Raw genomic sequence first — 20,538 nt, 5'->3', positions numbered from 1 at the left:
TTTGCTGCCTGGGAGTGTAAAAATGTGATGTGCTACACTGAAATAAGATGAGAGGAAGATTCACTGGTTTAAAAATACACCACAAATATGCTTATATAACAATTGGGACGTCAGGGTTGTTTACAAGTGGTAGTGCCAACGTTATTGTTGCAAATTCATTCCAAATCAACAGAAATAAATCCTTTTTTAAGGTTGATTTATCTGTGTATGTATCATGTTGCAGAACTTCTACTGTGTTTTGAACAAAAATAATTATCACTGGCTTTCAATGGCTCTTGGTCAGAGGTATGTACAAGGGGCGTGTTTTGCCATGTTTGAATGATCAAGAAAGCCAATAGGCGGACTCGGAGCTGGATGATTGACAGGCACGCCCCCCTATGACTCAGTGTTCTCCTCTGGTTTTGGAGCAGCCCGTCACATGTTGTTTTTTCCCACAACCGTACCAGTCCGAGGGCAATCTTGCTCGCACCGTTTTTTTTTTTTCGTTTTTTTTTTTTTTTTAAATGACTTTGAACACAGCAGCGGACACGTCTGTCATGGATCAAATGAAAGTAGCGTCGTAATATCTTGAATTTGGGCGAATTCGAATTGACAAGAGAGATGGCGAGTCCCCCGGGGGCGGTGGAACACCTGTTATCTCACGGCGTGAAGAAGTGCGGCTACTTGAGGAAGCAGAAACACGGACACAGGCGCTTTTTCTTGCTGAGGGAGTCCGCCGATCACTCGCCGGCTCGACTGGAGTACTACGAGAGCGAGAAGAAATGGCGGAACAAGGGCGCTGCCAAACGGGTGATAAGTTTGGACTCCTGCCTGTGCGTCAACAAGCGGGCGGACGCCAAACACAAACACCTGATCGCCCTCTACACCAAGGACGAGTACTTTGCCGTGGCTGCGGACAGCGAGCAGGAGCAGGAGAGCTGGTATGTGGTTCTGACCGACCTCCTCGCCGAGGGGAGGGTGTCCGACAGCCCCGCTTCCACCTCCTCCCTCGTCGGCTTTGAAGAGTCCAACTATGGGCTCGTTAACCCAGCGACAGCGGCGTACAAGGAGGTATGGCAGGTCAATTTAAAATCCAAAGGTCTGGGTCAGGTGAAGAACCTCACGGGAGTTTATAGGCTCTGTTTGTCCAGCCGAACCATCAGTTTTGTGAAGCTGAACTCCGAGACAGCCGCGGTATGTTTACAGCTCATGAACGTCAGGAGATGTGGCCACTCTGACAGCTTCTTCTTCATCGAAGTAGGGCGATCAGCAGTAACTGGGGCTGGGGAATTCTGGATGCAGGCAGAGGATTCGGTGGTGGCCCAGAACATCCACGAGACCATCCTGGAAGCCATGAAGGAGCTCTCCGAGTTCAGGCCCAGGAGCAAAAGCCAGTCGGCCAGCACCAACCCCATCTCGGTGCCCACGCGACGCAACCTCAATAACTTGCCCCCGAGTCAGACGGGCCTGGTGAGGAGATCCAGAACAGCCAGCGCGGCCGCCGCATCTCCGGGGATGAAGTTCGCGTCCAGCCGGGTCAGAACCTCCAGTGAGGGTGACGGAAGTGTGCCGCGGCCAGTATCCATGTCGATGCCTGTGAACGGAAGATCCGCTAGTCCAAACGCTGGTACTCAACTCAGCAGGTCCCACACTCTGAGCAACGGGCGCACCTGTAGGATGCTCGAGTCATCCTCCGACCTCCTTCACAACCTGTCCATGCCAGTGCCCAACTCCCCTCCCGCCGCCTCCATCCCCATCAGGATGTCTCCTGGGCATAATCTCTCCACTCCCAACAAGGCTGGACAGCCTTTTAGTTGCAGCACCTCCTTCTCCGGCTCCCTTAGTGACACCGGCTTCATGCTGTGTGATGATTACAGTTGTAGTCCAGTCGAAGCAAAGTTCCTCCCCCTGATCCGCAGTGACACACCCGACTCCCTGTCGAGCACCCCTTCGTCCCGTGACATGAGTGACCCTTGTGGCTACATGCTAATGGTGGGTGCGAATGCCATTAAGTCGAGGGCGGGTGGCGAAGGGGCGGCGTTGGATAAAGCTTACAGGAAGCGAACACACTCCCTCACCACGCCACATCAGCAGAAAGCGGTGGCGCCGCTGTCTTCTGCATCCCTGGATGAGAACACACTCATCCAGGCCCGTGATGGCGACAACTCTCATTCTGCCTCACCTAAAATCTGCTATCCAGAAGATTACGGAGACATAGAGATTGGCTCAACCAGAAGTTCTAGTAGTAACCTTGGTGACGATGGGTACATTCCCATGACTCCAGGTGCGGCGCAGCAATCTGGAAAGGTAGACAACTACGTGCTCATGAGCCCCATGTGTGTGTCTGCACCAAAGCAGATTGTGAACCCCAGAGTGCACCCTCACGGGGCTACCAGCAGGGGCTACAAGACCAGCTCCCCCTCCAGCATCTCACTGGAGGAAAACGGCTACATGAGAATGTGGCGCGGCTCCAAGTCCTCCGTGGAGAGCCCAGACAGGAACGAAGAATACATGAACATGTCACCCGGAAACCCACCTGCACTCCAGCCCTCCCCTGACTACTATATGGGTTTAATGGCTGGAGAGCTGACATCCATCAGGTCGGCTTACCAGCCCAACTCCCTCTCCCTCCCCGCTAAAGTCCAAGCCTCCAACAACGATGAGTGCAACCAGTATGTGTTGATGAGCCCTCAAAGTTCGAGGCAGAGGGCAGCGGGTATGGACTACTATTCCATGATGCCACCTGTTGCAGCTCAAGACTCGCCGTTGAGTCCTTCAACAGCTTCTCCAGACAGACACAGCCTAGGTCAGAACCTGACCCACAGAGGGAGGCTCAGCAGACCAAACAGGCTGTCCCTCGACACTCTCAGGACCCTGCCTAGCATGCACGAGTACCCCCTAACCGGAGAGCCCCGCAGTCCCGGAGAATACATTAACATCGACTTCAGTGGCACTCGAATCTCTCCGCCTTCAACGGAGTCCACAGAGAGCCAGTCGTCATCTTTGAGTTCCAGTGACGAGAGTTCCAAAAGGCCCTGTCTGACTTCCTACATCAAACTTGAGATGGCCTTGCAACAGCCAAAGGAAGCTGACACTCTTGCTGCACTCCGAGACCTATCCTTGTGTCCCAGCTCACAGGAGGATGGAGTGTACCATTTGGATAGACAGAAAGAGCCAGGAGAAGGAAATGGGGGGAGGAATGACTATACTGAGATGACGTTCGGGATGACCAGCTCACCCCCACAGCTTGTTCCTCAAAACACAACAAGGTATGTTGGTCTTGTTTTTTTTTTTTTTTTAAATGTTTTTTTATTATTTATTTATTTATTTTTTAAAACCACGGACTGTAATTGATTCATGAATGACCACAAGCTCAAGCAAGTTCAACATTTTAGGGCACGTGACTGGTCATATCTAGAGGAAGTAGTGGATTTCAAACAGGCTTGCGGCTTATTATACTACAATGGCATTAAATGGACCTCTCCTACGGCAACAAATTGTACACATTTATACTAGGCATTGGACCGGTTTTCGAGGTATACCGTGGTTTTCAAAAGTCATGGTTTCAACACTGCTAAAACTTTCCATCAGTGGTATGTGCTGGTGTGTTTTTTCTTTTTACGTATACTTATGTACCTCAAAGCATTCAGTGGAAAAAGTAGTTTTTTTCCCCCAAAATATTTCAAAATAATACATTTTAGAGTTGTAAATGCAATTCCGTGATCCATGAAGTCTGGATATTTTTGCTCACAGTTATCACACCGTCAGAATTTGATACCAGCCCAGCCCTAATTGATAGTCAGCTCAGCGGTAGTAAGATCTTTAATAGTGTGTTGGATTTAAGGGTCTGTTTTGTTGTAATTGGCTTCTCTAGTAGCCAGAGCAACAGAGGGAAAAAGCATTCGCTGGAGGAGCCAGCTGTCCCAGAAGGAATTGGAGTCTTCCTCCTTGGGGCTGCCTCTTCGTCTGTACTCGACCCCGACTCCTCTGCCAAGGTGATTCGCGCCAATCCGCAAGGACGGAGACGCCACAGCTCTGAGACTTTCTCCTCCACGACCACTGTGACACCGGTCTTCCCTTCGTTTGCGCGCGGTGAGACCGGGAAGAGGCACAGCTCCGTGGAGAACATCTCATCGCGGAGCAGCGAGGGCTCCGATGACGAGTACGGCAGCCCCGTGAATCGGCGGAACTCTGCTGCTTACCCAAACAGACTGAACTATATTGCCTTGAACCTCCTGGACAACAAATGTGATGAACTGGTTGTCTTCAACCCGACTAACAGCTGCAAACAGGGTATCAATGGATTACACAGCACGCCATATGTCTCCTTGGGCTTCAAGGAGTCTGCAACTACTGCCAAAGGTGAGACTTTTATTTTTTGCAGCCTTTGCCCGTAACTTTTCCTGGACTTCGCAACAATTACATATAATGAGGAAGGCAAACATGCATTTCAAAAAGTGTCTGTCAATTTCACATACAGTACCTAGTGAATATATTGTCTTTAGGTGCTCTACTGAGTTTATTTCTAACTCATAAAAAAGGAAAGGAACACCCTCGTACAGACTCAAAAACAGATTGTGAATTCAATTATGAAAGGGAGTGTGATTAAGAATTCAACATTATTTTAACTTCCTCATTAGCAGAAGGCAATACAAGTCTCTTAGACAAGGTATCATGTTATAAATTACAGAAAATGGTGATACATGATCATCCAAATATCTTCTGTTTAAATCCTATAATTATAATTAATCATGAACAATAATAAAGAAATAGTAATCCCAAGTAAATAACTGGTCATAGTAAAACGCCTTCATTTCTATGACTTGTGAAAATTATAAACATTTTAAACCTCTTTCTGAACTAGTTTAATTTTGGATGTCCTTGTGCTCTGCTTCCAAACTGTACATTTGATGACTTACTGTTTGTTGTAATGTATTTTTGTGGCCACGGTATAAATCTTGAAATTAAATGGGGACTTAATGACAAAACTAGAGGCATGCGATTCTGCACCTTATGTATTTTCACAATTAGAAACCATGTGAACCATGTGGTTGAATCCTAACATTCACCCCCAGTAAATGAAGGCAGCACTAAGCTGCAGTGAAACGTGACCGGGCCGAGAACAGTGAAGTAAACAACCCTGTGAGTGAGCGTGACGCTGCTGCGGGCGTAACCTGCAAGCGCTTTCACTCACAGTACAGTTTGTACATAACTTCTAAGAATGAACTGAAATCAAAGCTAACAATTATTTTTCAAAGAAATCCGTCATTCAAGTGCTTGGAGCAAATACTTCCCTGTAAAATGGCAAAGAGGTTCTAATAATAGTCTCACGTTTCTGTGGTTTGTAATTTACAATAAAGAATTCCTCGTCAATATTAGATTTTCTCAAAGTTTTGGTCATTGGGCCGAAGGTAATGCCAGCTTGTTGTTTTTCAGTCGGCTAGGCATTAAGGATGTGTTGCACATCGATGCGACCTCTATGGACCCCGCACCATATGATCAATACTGTCCCAAAATATCACAACGAACAAAACAGGCCAGCATCCGTCGGAAACGTAGAGGGCCTAATGTCGTGAAATTCGAACCTGACCACCACTGTGTGCACAGTGGGCTCACACGTTTCTGTGAACCCTCAAAGGCTGGAGACAGCATGTGGAACTTTGAGAGCTGACATGTGAGATCTGGCACAAGTGAATATCTGTCCTTGAAGGCAAGAAGGGGAAATAACAAAGTGGTTCTGTTTCCATGCGGCATTGGGTAACTAACTCTCTACCGTTTCATTCACTACTTGAAAAATATGCAGCTCCACATCAAATATAAATTGAGAGAAATCTGAAAATATAATAAAAGTCTTTTCTAACAACAACAGGGATGTGATGTAATTATTAATAATCGGTTTTCTTTCCTGTAAAACATTACACTGGGCAAAAAATAATGAAAATCACAAATCCTAAAAATAAATAACAGTCATAACAGTTTACTTTATTAGATCAAAATACTGGGCTATTTTAATCCTTAGCAAATAATAAGTCATAAATAGCCCTTTTAACATGTTTTCCATGTTTTTAACAACCATAACAGACTGATGGAGTGCAATCACAATTTGCTTTTTTGTAAAAAAAAATTTTTAAAAATGCAACTGTTGTTGTTGCAACAATTGGCAATAACAAGACTAAAGTAAAAAAAAAAAAAAAGAATAATTAAAAATCCTCAGCCAGAAATGTTAACCTGCACACATATTTTTGATTCCAAACTTCCAATCTGCCCCTTCTGGCATTCGAGTAAAGGATTTGATGAATACTTTTTATGCGTACAAAATAAAACATTATCAAGTGCGCATTACAAAAAAGTGGAACTATACCCATGTGTGATCATAAAAAACAAAACAAAAAAAAACATGCAATGCTGTGAACCTCAGCTAAAAATGTATGGACACATACATGTTAACATATTAAGTACCATCCTAAACCGCTTTAAGACCCAACCCTTTCCCTAAGCCTAACCATAACAAAGTTCTTTGGGGGTTTTTTTTCGTACAAATGTGATACATGTTTGGGCTTCCCTGTTGCAGTGGGGTGTGTCCTGCCTGGAAACTAATGTATGTGGGAAACCTAATAACGCATCCATGACACACTAGCATTGGCACATAAGCTAACTCTTAAGCGCGCACCGTGTGGCCGCTCCACCATGTGTCACCAACAAATTGTCTCATCTTCTATCTCACCCAAAAATATGATGCACACTCCCCCACTATTTGCAGGGGATAGGGACTGTGCCTCGCCACAAATGGTGAACAACTACAAATTGATGCAACCCACAAAATGTTTTAAAATTGCCTATATTAATACCGGTAGGTTAAACAGTAAATATACCACAAGGTATAGTCACAAAACATCCATACATCCATTTTCCGTACCGCTTCTCCTCACATGGGTTGCGGGCGTGCTGGAGGCTATCCCAGCTCACTCTGGGCGAGAGAGGCGGGGTACACCCTGAAGTGGTCGCGAGCCATTCGCAGGGCACGTATAAACGAACAACCGTTCGCACTCACATTCTCTCCTATGGCAATTTGGAGTCTTCAACGAGCTCACCATGCATGTTTTTGGGATGTGGGAGGAAATCAGAGTACCTGGAGAAAACCCACACAGGCATGAGGAGAACATGCAAGCTCCACACAGGCGAGGCCAGATTTGAACCCGGCTCCTCAGAACTGTGAGGCAGATGTGCTAACCAGTCTCCACGGTCACAAAACACTTTTCATAATTTCATAATTCTGCTGAAATAAAACGGCTTACTGATGAATTTGATGTCGAAAAAATGTAATGGAAGTGTGTGTTTACATATACTAAATATACATAAAACATAAGCTAAACTTAGCTCTTCCCATACCAAGTGTTTCTCAGTCGAGATGTATCACTTCAACATACTTCCTTGACGCCAATCACCAGATCACATAATTAACTCTTTAAATGATAAAGAATAAGTCTCTTGTTCAATAAATGTACTTGGCAGACTAACAAAATTTCAACAAACAAATGTAACAAATAACAGTAAGAAATTTCTTATTTGTTGCAGTATGTGTCGTCGATGTTCAGAGAGTCACTCTGTTTTGCTGCTTGGCTGACGTGATACGAAAGCGAATGAATGCATCCATGCATAATGGGAAACGAAGACGTGCAAAACCCTGCTCTTCTGCCTCATTAGGCCCTTCACTTAGCAGAAGGAGGGAGGGGCCATTGCTGCGTATTGTATGCTTTGCAGGAAGACAAGGGGATAGATGGTTTCTCTTTAACTACCAAAAATGCTTACTGGGATGGCAGACCTAATGGCTTGTTTATGTGAGATTCCACCCTACTGCTGTGTAATGTCACACTGGACTACTGCACCATCAAGCGTCTCTTCTGCTGAATAGTGTGCCTAGAAATGGTGCGGATAAGAGAAAACTTCTGTAGGGCCGCGGCGATTGAATATTTTTACAATCGTGTAGTCTAGCAATTAACCCATTGATTAATTGAGTAATCGGATGAAAATTGATTTTGCTGTTGTAGTTATTAATAGGTTGTCCTAATCCAATCATGTGATTTTCAGCGACTCGGTATCGGCTGAAAAAGGTTGGCTTTTTTTTTTTTTTTTTTTTAAATCATGCTGCAAAATTCCAAAAAGCCTTCCAAAAAAATTGTAATTAATGAGGCAAAATATCACTATAATATTGCACTCATAAAAACATACACATTGACATTAATAAGACTGAGAGAATTCAACTGTTTTTGTTACTTTTTGGTTCAATTTAAAGTGCAACAAAACATAATATCACAGAAAAGAACTTTGTTAAACAAACCTGATGATGAGTGAATTAATTACAAAAATTGCAAAGTATGTGAAATCAGTTTCAAAATGGTCAAGAATTGAGATGTGAGAGTATTGTTGAGAGCTCTGAAAATCCTCCCTCAACCAGGACCGTTTTCCGTCCTTTGAAATTCAGTGGACAACGCACTTCTGTGGCCAGAGATTGGTGCTTCATAACCGGCCAAAACTCTGGTCCCCCTGGATGAATTTTTGGAGGGAAGGAGGCTGTGAGGCTAACGGCACTAACGCTGTTGTGCTGGACCTCCAGGGTCTTCTTTAACAGCTGGCAATGGGCCGCGGGGCAGCGGATCTCGTCCATTTTACCGCTGCCTCACAACGCAACGTGCTTTGGTGCCAGACGGCAAGACACGTTTCCCAAATAACACAACAGACATTACACTTGAGGGAATATGTATTTTTTCAAGTTGTGGGCATACTTTCATGGCCAGTTGCATGTTATACTGGTAAAACCGGTTGAAGTTATTTATGAACAAGGAAGTGCAATTCCATTGAAAAGTGAGAAACATCACTGAATTAACTCATTCGCTGCGAGTCGCATGATAACATGGATATTTGAATTCAACAGCTGTCAATGGCAGTGAATTTAAATGTTCAAACTGTGCTTAATGTTGCAATGGCTTCAACATTTTTTTTAATCCAGTATAGTACATTGTTCAGTTGTATTTAAAGGTCCCATATTTTGGCTATTTAGACCTCCATAGAGTGACTCTCTAACATGGAATTCGTGTAAAAGTGTCCATTTCATTTATAATACAATTAGGTTTTGTCACACTAGTGTCCAGAAAAGGCCCCTCTGACAGCTATTTCTTCTGTTTGACCCAGTTTCCGCTTTGGCCGTATTTGGCTAAGACTGTCCCCTTTCCTCTGATTGGTTTAGAAGTGTCGTGTAGAAGACCCAACCCTCACCACTTGGCAGAGCACACGTTTGTTTTGTTGACAGTGCTGGTTTAGGGGCGCAGAGGTAGGCGGAGATCTTCTCTAGTGACATAAATAAGTTCGAGAAATTCGAATGACCTGATTTCAGGCCTCTCGGCAGAAAAACATCTGGAGCTCAGGAATGCGTGGGCGATTTTAATTCATATTTCACATGTATACTGAGCCACCATAGAGCCAATATAACAACCCAAATAGTAAATCAATTTTGTTTGGTAAAATATTGGACCTTTTAACATTTAAGTCAAATACATTTGCATTGACATTTTTACAGATCTTTGATTTGAAATATTGAGGTATTAATGTAATTTATGTTCAATACATTTTAATTGAATTATTATTTAAGTACTTTTTTTTCCCATTTTCCTATATTTAAGTGCAGTGTTAATGTTCAAATTGTGCATACTGTTACAGTAGCTTACACTTTTACATCACATGCAAACCACTTTAATGGGTTTGAAACCATACCGACCAGTTAATTTGGTCTGCAACTGAAACGCACCAAGAAGGAAAACAACCTAGAGTTTGATTAAAACCAACCATTGGGTGCAAGTGTGAAAGCACCCTTAGTTAATTGCATTTTCATCAAACCGCTAACGCTTTGAACTGGACGTGTGTGCTCACAAAGACATATGCTGCACACATGCGTATCCAAAAACATTAGGGCCACGTCACCTGAACCTCTACCGTAGAAAACAGCCATACATGTAATGTAACACAGCAGGCAAATTGTGTGACATTTTCCAGTCTCTGCGCATAGTGTGCATATGTGCGGTGTGTATGTGTGTAGCGGGATAAAGTAGGCTGGGATGTTCCAGATAGACGTGTGAGCCGCTCAATAAGTGAGTGGCCAGCGTAGTGCCGGCCTTGGCTCCAATGAGATTATATCCTCTGCAGGGCAGATTAGACAGCAGGCCTTGATCAGATGCTGCCTACTATGGAATCAAAGCATGTCTGGATACAAGCTTGTTTATAACATCATGATAAATATATTGATAGAACTAGAATGTTAGAACAATCCAGTCTAACTTGGATCTATCTTGTACAGTGGTCTAGTGAGATACGAGTTTAATTTGTTCCACGTACTTAATGGAAATGCCATGATCTGTTCGAGCCTCCCCCCACCAAAAAAACTGCAAAAATGTGTTTTTTAATGGAGAAAAGGATAATAGCGCTCTATTAATATTGTACTTTATAGAAACATAGAGCATTAATATAATCTAATTACAATGTGAATTAACTACAGGGGGGGGTTAATATAATACTGTCATACAGAGTAGACCCAAACAATTCAGTCAACACTACTTTCAGGGATTCAACAGCTTCGATATTTCTTTTAGCAGAGGAAAAATAATATATGCCTGTCAATATTGTGATTTTGTCCATCTACATGTGTTGCGGTTTGTGTTGAATGTTACATGACTTTACATTACATTTACATTATCTGTTAGCAGGAAGGTAGCAGGGGCAAGTTGTTTGATTGTTTTAAGAACACCGCGTGTACTGGTAATTCTCTTTGTCTTATGTTTAGTTTGATAGCAAACTTTAATTTCTCCTTCTCTTTTTTGGGGGGAGAATTGTTCACTATCTGCCAAATTGCTGCTTTTTGTGAAGTGAGTTAAGTTCATTGCAATATGTAACTTACTCCATATTTGTTTTGCTATATTGTATTCAGGGTTCGTACGGTCATGAAAAACCTGGAAAAGTTATGGAAATTGAAAATGCGTTTTCTAGGTCCTCAAAAAGTTATCAAAAAATAATTTTGGTAAAGTCCTGGAAATCTTGCGCAGATAATATTTAGGATGGCAGGGTGGATGACTGGTTAGCACATCTCCCTCACAGTTCTGATGACCGGAGTTCAAATTTGGCCTCACCTGTGTGGAGTTTGCATGTTCTTCCTATGCCTGCCTTAGTTTTCTGCGGGTACTCCGGTTTCCTCCCACAACCCCAAAACATGCATGGTAGGTTGATTGGAGACTCTAAATTGCCGTGGCGTGAATGTGAGTGCGAATGGTTGTTTGTTTTTATGTGCCCTGCGGTTGTCTGGCGACCAGTTCAGGGTGTACACTGCCTTTCGCCCGAAGATAGCTGGGATAGGCTCCAGCATGCCCACGAGTGACCCTAGTGAGGATAAGCGGTATGGAAAATGGATGGATGGCTATTTAGGATGCGTACAACATCAATAGAATGGTGTAACATGCGATTAAAATTGAAATTGACAGGGAAGTGCAATATCATGTGATGTCACCACTCTGATTCAGGCAAGTAAAACAATAAAATACGTCTTATGCCAACATTGAGGCAACTAACAAGTTAAACTGGAACTGAAACGGTGGGTTAAATCAATGCAGATAAGCATTAATTTGTGACTGGCCAAAGTTTTGAGCTGCAGCTATGGAATATTTTTAGAATTATTGTACCGATTAGCAGATCGATTAATCGAAGTGTTCGGATAAAATTAGATTTTGAATTAGAAAACAACAAAATGGTGATTGACTTGGGAGTTAGTAAATGAGAGCATAGAGTTGGCTGTTGTGAGCTGTGGTTAGCAGTTAGCCGTTAACTGGCCAGTCTGCGTACTGTTGAGTACCTGGACATCAGTGGTGGCCGTAGCAGCTAGTGTATGAATGTGCTTATTCCATATTTATTTTGTTCAATAAAGCGATTGAAAGTACCGGCATTTGTGTCTGTCCTTGACCACTTGTGGGGACATTACAATGTGTTGTAACTAGCTGTGGTAGGCTTGATTAAATGGGCTAATCCTCCGAAATACCTTGACTTGGCGATAGTACAAGTGCTGTTGTGGTCCGTTAGTTAGTTGTGCTTTGCAATTGACACATTGCACTTTTTCTTCTTTTTGAAGTGTGAAATGATCCCAAAACTTTGGACTTTGTCTTTTACGTACTCTTGTCTCCTCACTAGCCACCATCGCATCAACTGATTTTTACATGGGGTGGTGCTGGAGTCTGCAGTAATACGTGGGGGAAAATGGACACTGCGAAGCTTCAAGGCAGAGCTTTTGCTTCGACTTTGTTTTGTAATCATATTATCGAGTTATTCGATTAATCGTTTTAGCCTTAGCATATGTTAACATAATTTATTCTGTGCAAGCATTGTATTAATATAGGTCGAAATTTTCCATTGTTTGCGAATAAAGTGTTCCACAACATACAGTAATTATTACACAATTGGTGTAGCTCTGCACTTCATTGGGTGCCATATAGCAATCCATGCTCACAGCTTCTAATTGGTCGTCCTTTGCTCAATTGGTGGCCATAGCAACACAGCCTCCTGACAAAGATCCCCCAGCCTTTCACCCATCACTCTACATCCCATATTATGTAATAATGACAGTCGCTGAAATGCTACCGAGCTTCGCCTTTCTGCTCGCCATCATTTGCGTGCCTCCCCCAGAGAATCAACCGACGTGTCGCCAGTGATAACATGAAACACGGCAACCTGTCACATCCATGTGTAATGTATATGGTGTGTGTGTGTGTGTGAGAGTAAGAGGCTCTGATAATGGTTGGATGGATATATATATGTGTGTGTGTGTGTGTGTGTGTGTGTGCGTACATGTGTGGTGGTGATGGTGTAGAAATTGGAATCCATCCTTTGTCTGAAACAATTTTCCAAATTACATCCAGTATTGGATGGATTAAGAGTAGTTGAATTGGTCCTTTATTTGATTTAAAGTGTCAAATAATTTTTTCTCTCTCATTTCTTCCAGATTGAAGCAGTCATCTGTCCTTGTGTTCAACATGACCCCTTTTACCTCTACGACCCCATGAGATGGCATGCAACCTCGACGCCCCACACACACACACACACACACACACACACACACACACACCTGTCTACAGTAGGCCACCATTTATGCATGTTGGCGAATTAGCTAAGGGTAAGAGTGTGTGCGTGCGTAATGGAGCACCAATTCAGTCAGTGCACACTGTTACCATGAAACCTGGCCACCAGGACTGTATGAAGTACACTGAGTATAGAACTATATTTGGTGAGTTTATTTATTTTAAGAGGACGAATGTCTAGTGGGTCCCACCCAATGCCTTAAATGTCTATATTCTCCATGTTTTCAATGAAATAAGAGATAAATATTCTATTACTGTATGTCTGTTTGGACTTCTATATTGTTATTTGCTTGGGAAAATAGTATTATTTCAGAAAAGTACATTCAAAGTATTTTCTTAATTTGCTATTTATTCTCACAAGATTATTTTTTGTAACCAATTTTAAGAAGATATATTTCTAAATATATACAAAATTTATCTGAGCTACATGACACCAGCCTGCAGCCTGATGCTTGCTCCATGCATGCAGGCCCCGTCTTGCTATGATGCCATTGAACGGTACAAAGGTGTATTGAAGAGAGGAGCTATACTATGAAGGCTGAAACATCTGGCACCACCATGGAAACTCTCAGGGGGTCTGCTGTCTGTAAAGCACCGGTTCTCAAACTGTGGGTCAGGGAGCTGTAGCTTAGGGGTCCGCTGCAAAATTATTTTTAAGTTAATTATGTTGTATCATTTAAAAAAGGGCATACCTACCTATGGGGTCCGGCCAAAACAGCATAATAAACCAATTACTTCTCCCTACCTTAGCTTTAGGGCAATTAAAAACACTGATATGACTCTGTGACGATACATCACGTAAATCTTACATCCCTGTCTGAATGTTTATTTTTTTATTTATTTTTTATAGACCAATAGGCATATTATTACAGGAATAAAGTATATTTCCGCCTCAGAAAAAAAGGTGTATTTTTTGGATAATATGGGTCAATAAAAAATAAATGCATCTTTTCCAGAATTAATGGCGTAATCTTGCAAGCATAACATTGTACAGGGGTGCCTTAAGACAAGAGTTGAATTCATTCCGTGACCACTCTTGTAACTCAAGTCACTTGTATCTGAAATCATCTCTGCCCATTGTATGAAAGGAAATGGCATTAATCTGTTCCAGACTCATCTAAAAATCTTTGTAATGTGTTTTAAATAAATAGCACTCTATAAAAACATACGTAGTAGCATAATTAAATAGAACGTAAAGAATTAAACTGTTTTGTGGCTCCTTCTAGTCTGTATGACTTGGCCACCAGGGCAAGTATAATATAGACAGACACATAAAGAAGAGTTTCACAACAAACTACGTATACTGCTGTAACATTAGTTGTTTTTCGCAGAGGATAAAAAATATACAATATGCCTCTGAGTATTATGTTGTTTGTCTTGATGTGTTGATGCACTTTTTGTGTTCAGATATCCACGTTAAAGGATTATAACGCGACCACATACGTAGATGCTATTCGTTAGCCGCTCTATGACGTTTTGCATTGTTTTAGCATTAAGCTAAGCAGACTTTCTTAAGGCAAAGCTATGTGGTAGCTTGAAATACACATGTAATTCTATTTGTTTTAGGTTAAGTTTTACAGCAAATTTCAACTGGCAGTGGCATTAAATAGCTTGAAGCGTCTTTTAAAAAAATAATTGTTCAGTATCTGCCAAACCGCTTTTTTACTTTATCTTGAAAAAAATGTCTTGTTTTCATCATGACAAAACTTATTTTTCTCTCTAAGAGAAATAGGATCTTTTTTTTATTATAACGTCTCAAAAATAGGTACCTTTTTAATTCCTATGGTATTTAGGGGTATAAGTAGTAGTAATCAGCCTTAGCATTATGAGCGAGCTGTCAGAAAAATGTCTCCCCTGTAAGGTATTCCGGGACCCAAAATGTTTGAGAACCACTGGTCTGAAGAACTGAAAATATAGATGAGATTAAAGCGTAAATATCTAATAGTTGTCACTCAAAGAGCTTTTAAGATGGATTCTACACTGGCTTATAATAAGAACGGCATCGCTGAGCGCCACCATACTTCACGGTCTATGCACACCATTTGTCTTTGCATTAGCATCAAAGCTAACATTACTAATCACGCTACATCTCATTTATTTGCACTGATTTTATTCACACTGCATACTAAAATGATAATACATCTTAGATCTCTTAGCTGTCATTAGATGCTTAATCATCTGACTCAATTATCAAAGTGAATGACACTTTTAAGCCCTCTATTCATGTGATTGCAGTATTCAGTTTTCCCTCTAGTCTTAAAGCGGTCAATATTAGATGTCCTTCCTCCATGGTGTCATACACGTGTGCCGAATCCACCTCCACGCTTTCAGGGTACTATACAAAGAACTTGAAAACCTTAGAATCAGGTCCCAAAATATCAGAGCTGGCTATAGGTTTAACAGTTTTATGACATTAGAGCTGTATACCATGATGGTACTGGTATTAGTATTTATTAACTACCTGGATGTGAATATGGTGTAAATAGACAGAGTTTAACTGAAAACAATTCTACTGAGTACAGAGAATTAATAAATATAAATTTTACCTGTGTTGCATATATACACTATTGCTGTAAAAAAAATTTCGCAAACATAATTATTATTATTATTGTGTTCAGTTTTTACAGTGTATTGTATGCTTTCTCCTTCAGTCTAAAAGCAAAATATTTTAATATAAAAATCAATTGCCTTGTTGACAGACTTTGACCTAATAGTATAATATGCAATAGTGACATGAATATGATGTAGTTTTTAACAGTGGAACCAAATGTAACAAACTCGTCTATGATTCTATTTGGTTTGGTTTGCTGTTGTGGTTCCAAAAATATATATTCTTCTCACCAATTGTTTTGTCTTCTGTCAGTCTTCCATTGTACATACAACACTATGCTCTATTGTGACACAAGAAATTATAACAATTTATGGATTCTGGTGGTCAATGATTGCTTTGATCTCTATAGATTGTGCATAGTGACCTAAATAAATACATTTAAACCAGTACCACTGCTTTCCTTGTTTGTATTTCAATGAGGCCCGTGTGTAATGAATTATTCCGTAATGTTCTTAATTTCCATATTAAAAATCCTTGATCGTCTCGTGTATTTTAATTTCTAGAGACGGTGAATATTTTTTTTTCTTTTCCTTTCGGCTTGTCCCGTTAGGGGTTGCCACAGCCTGTCATTCTTTTCCATTTAAGGCTATCTCCTCCTCTCGAACACCAACTGCCCTCATGTCTTCCCTCACGACATCCATCGACCTTCTCTTTGGTCTTCCTCGAGCTCTCTTGCCTGGCAGCTCCATCCTCATCATCCTTCTACCGATATACTCCCTATCTCTCCTCTGGATGTGTCCAAACCATCAAAGTCTGCTCTCCTAACTTTGTCTCCAAAACATCTAACGTTGGCTGTCCCTCTGATGAGCTCATTTCTAATCCTTTCCAACCTGGTCACTCCTTACCTTCATTTCCGCCACCTCCACCTCTGCTTCCTGTTGTCTCTGCAGTGCCACTGTCTCTAATCCGTAAATGATGGCTGGCCTCACCACTGTTTTATAAACTTTGCCCTTCATCCTAGCAGAGACTCTTCTGTCACATAACACACCTGACACCTTCCTCCACCCGTTCCAACATGCTTGGACCCGTTTCTTCACTTCCTGACCACACTCACCATTGCTCTGGACGGTTGACCCCAAGTATTTCAAGTCCTCCACCCTTGCTATCTCTTCTCCATGTAGCCTCACTCTTCTTCCTCCACCCCTCTCATTCATGCTCATATAGTCTGTCTTACTTCGGCTAATCTTCATTCCTCTCTTTTCCAGTGCATGTCTCCACCTACCTAACTGTTTCTCCACCTGCTCCCTGCTTTCACTGCAGATCACAACGTCATCTCCGAACATCATAGTCCACAGGTATTCCAGTCTAACCTCATCGGTCAGCCTATCCATCACCACTGCAAACAGGAAGGGGCTCAGGGCTGATTCCTGATGCAGTCCTACCTCCCTCATTGCTGTAGGTTATAATTATCATAATTATGAAAATCATGACAAGTTTCACTTTGAGGCTTCATCATACCATAGATGTAAAATGTCTACACACCACTGTTCAAATGACTATGGGGAAAAATGAGACCAAGGGCAATCATTTGAACACTGTCCACCATTAATGTAATATAGATTTATAAAAAAAAATTTAAATAGATATTTTTGAGAGGGAAACAAACTGTAATGAGTGTCCACTCTCAACTGGTATGTGGCTGTGTTCAGAATGAATCACATTCAAACTCTTGTTAAAACAGAAGTCAGCATGTGAGTGGGAATTGTTTGTCTACATGTGCAGTGTTTGACTGGCGACCGCTCCAGGGTGTTACCCCAAGTCATCTGGGATAGGCTCCATCTTCCTGCATCACCAGATTAAAGCTGTAGAAAATGGATTGATGGATAGCATTTAGAGGGGATAGTCACTGTGGGCTGCAAAGGCCCCCTTGTTAATGACAATGGTAGTTCCTTTATTTATTTATTTATTTTGATTTTTAAATTATTCTGGGCAGAGAAGACAGCTGTGCCAAACACCACAGATTACAAGCTAAGAGGCTCTTTAGAGGTTGACGAGCTGCTCCTTTGGCAACCACATCCAAACTGCGCTGGCCTTCCGCCTTTGCCTTCCTGCCATCCTGCTGCCGCTCTGGAGGGGATTGAAAGTGGATGGCCCCATTATTTCTCCCCGAATCAGCCTAAGGAGGCTTTCAGCCCGCCTCAATGAACTCCGTGACCCACTTACTCAAGGCTGCTCTGCTTTTCCATCACATGCTGACTTTTATAATACAGCAATGAAGGCATGGGATTCCATTGATATGCCCCACCATGGCAGTGCTGTAAATACTACTCTACTCCACAGTAAGCTAAAACTGTACAGGATTTTATTATTAGTAGCCAAGTAGTAGTATAAATAATTAGATAAGAAATAATTGTTTTCATTCATTCCCAACATTTTCTTCATTTTGTAGCGTTGTCTCTTGGCTACACTGCTTCCATTGAGTGTATGTGGCTTACATTTTTTTGTCCAGTCAGATTTCAGCCTACATGTGCTGCCATGTCAATCAAAGGCCCACTGCACACAGCGCGACGCGGCCAAACACGACTGAACTGAACAATTGGCGAGTCACACCTGTACACCTGGCAATTGACCCACCCTCCCATACCAACTCGCTGCAACGGGGAAAACTGCCACCCCTGTTGTTCTTATCGGGAAACAACATTTTGAGGCACCACATATATTGTACTGTACTGTATTATATTTTATTGAACCTCAAATCATATGGCACAGTTGTCAAGGAAGAAGTGAATGCCCCTGGCCGCTATAACTACATTGTGATACAAAGAGAGGAAATGGGCCAGAAATAAAGGCGGTAGTGTTGATATTTGAAAGGCTGTTGGCAATGATCGCTCAATTTATTGACTGCACTTCACTTTTTAGTCACAGGTACAAGTGAAACTAAAAGTATAGTTGGGTATTATTGTAAGGGGTAATCAAAACAATCATGATAGATGAAGCCTTGTCTTGAGTTTTTGGGCGTGTCAATATGAAGGACCTGTAAAGCAAAACAACATTTTTTTTATTGAGTGTTGTTCACAACCCTACGAAATTTGAATAATTCAAACAAAATCACCAAGTATATAAAATGGGGCTTCAAAATGGTAAAAAAAAAAAAAATCAAGCTATTGTTTCTGCTTTCAAACGCTTTGGCCGTATCTGCTGAGGGTGTTGAAACAACGTCCCCCTCAACTATTAACTGTCAATCGAATACCAATACTGTAGATAGCGGTGTATGCACTATGAAAACAAACGTAGCTTACGTGATGTCAAATCAAGTTAGGAGGCTCACCTTCAAAATTGAATAGTTACTGTGGACTATAATAAAATAAGCACACAAGCCGAACTACACTCTTTGGTTGGGACATAATGTGACTGCCGACTAAGTCGGCTCCAAAATTCAGTACTACATAGTTCTCAGACTGCAAATGTTTTCAGCAATTATCTTCAAACATGTATAATGCATTTAGAAGCAAATCTATTTCCCTTTACAGGGATGACTAAAACAATAATAATTGCTTTAAATCAAAGGAATTTTCATTCATCTGTTTTTTGAGACATTTGGGGGACCCTGGAACTCTCGGGCCTGCGTTTGCCTGACGGTAAGTCGGTCCCTGGATAGCTCAAGAGGGAGGCTATGCAACGTGTCTCATCTCTCCAGTTCTGTGGCAGTGCACAATTCCACGTGCTCAGCCAACATGCACAACCGCCCACTGCTCCCTTGTTGATGTTTTGCACACAGGGAGACGCAGAGTGAATGAGTGCAGGCTGCTTATCAGATAGCTCTCGCAGCTCGTAAACATGTTTTGCAAAAATGACAATGCAATTGTAAAGTCATGATGTGACATCACAACAACTTCGTAACACACACACACACACAAACGTATAAATATACATGCAACTTCAAAACCATCACGTTTTAGGACCCCTCACCCCAAAACAAAAAAAAGACGTTTGCATTTTCAAGGAAAGCAAGCCATTTTAAACACTGGGGATGCATTGGCCAGTTATCACGTAGTTAGATCAGTGCAAGTGTCTGGGCGTGAGTTGTGGCTTACAGCAGTTCCTTGTGAGTGTTCTCAGTTTTTCGAAGTGTTTGACTAATTTTACTATTCAATAAACGTCCATTGTTAACTGTAGATCTCCTTGCCCAAGTCATCACATTAGAGTACATTAAAGGAGCGTTAGCATTTTTCACACACAAAAAAAATAAATCACCTTTTGTTATATTTGTTAACACTGTTAATTTGATTTGCAATAAAGCACTGGCTCCAATGAGAAGCAACCAATCAGGCAGAATTCATGACTGATGAGGTGTCAATTATTTGCCGTGCACTCACGCGCACGCCCACTAAGGTTGGGCGATTAATCGAAATTGAATCATGATTTAAATTTTAGCTTCTCACATTCAGAAAAACGTTATAATCGAAGAAAACCGATATTAATGTGCTGCGGCGCGGGTTGTGTATGCAAGTTCCTGCGTTGTAAACACACCCTGAACGCACCTTGTGTTGCTTGGTGCAAGCGTGTGTCGCATGTTCTTCTGCCCTCCCTTGAAGTTTACTGTAAAAGTAAACGCACATCGAAAAGAATTACACACATTGTATATTTAAACACAAAACATCGTCCAAAATCGTTTCAGACATCGCCAGCTTAATGCTAACATTCAATGGAAAACCCTATTGACGGGAAAGCCAACATTAGCATTAGATCACAGGAGGGTTTCACCTTTAAATAACGAATAACGCCGTTGTAACACATGCAAACAAGTGATATAACAATACTAACAGGCATATATTCTTGCTA

At 41.8% G+C, this 20,538-nt stretch overlaps 1 protein-coding gene across 1 annotated transcript; it reads left to right on the top strand.

Moving 5' to 3' along the window:
* The first annotated feature begins 407 nt into the window (after window positions 1-407).
* On the top strand, window positions 408-16,145 carry LOC133483904 (insulin receptor substrate 2-like). The gene is made up of 3 exons (XM_061785755.1): window positions 408-3,248; window positions 3,854-4,341; window positions 13,010-16,145. Exons 1-3 carry the CDS (start codon window positions 601-603, stop codon window positions 13,012-13,014), a joined length of 3,141 nt encoding a protein of 1,046 aa, XP_061641739.1. The 5' UTR covers window positions 408-600; the 3' UTR covers window positions 13,015-16,145.
* Window positions 16,146-20,538: the final 4,393 nt, after the last annotated feature.

This window comes from Phyllopteryx taeniolatus, chromosome 1 (genome assembly GCF_024500385.1).
Source record: "Phyllopteryx taeniolatus isolate TA_2022b chromosome 1, UOR_Ptae_1.2, whole genome shotgun sequence".
NCBI classification, from domain to species: domain Eukaryota; kingdom Metazoa; phylum Chordata; class Actinopteri; order Syngnathiformes; family Syngnathidae; genus Phyllopteryx; species Phyllopteryx taeniolatus.
The sequence above is the reverse complement of the archived record's forward strand: the minus strand, read 5'-3'. Positions and strand labels throughout refer to the sequence as shown.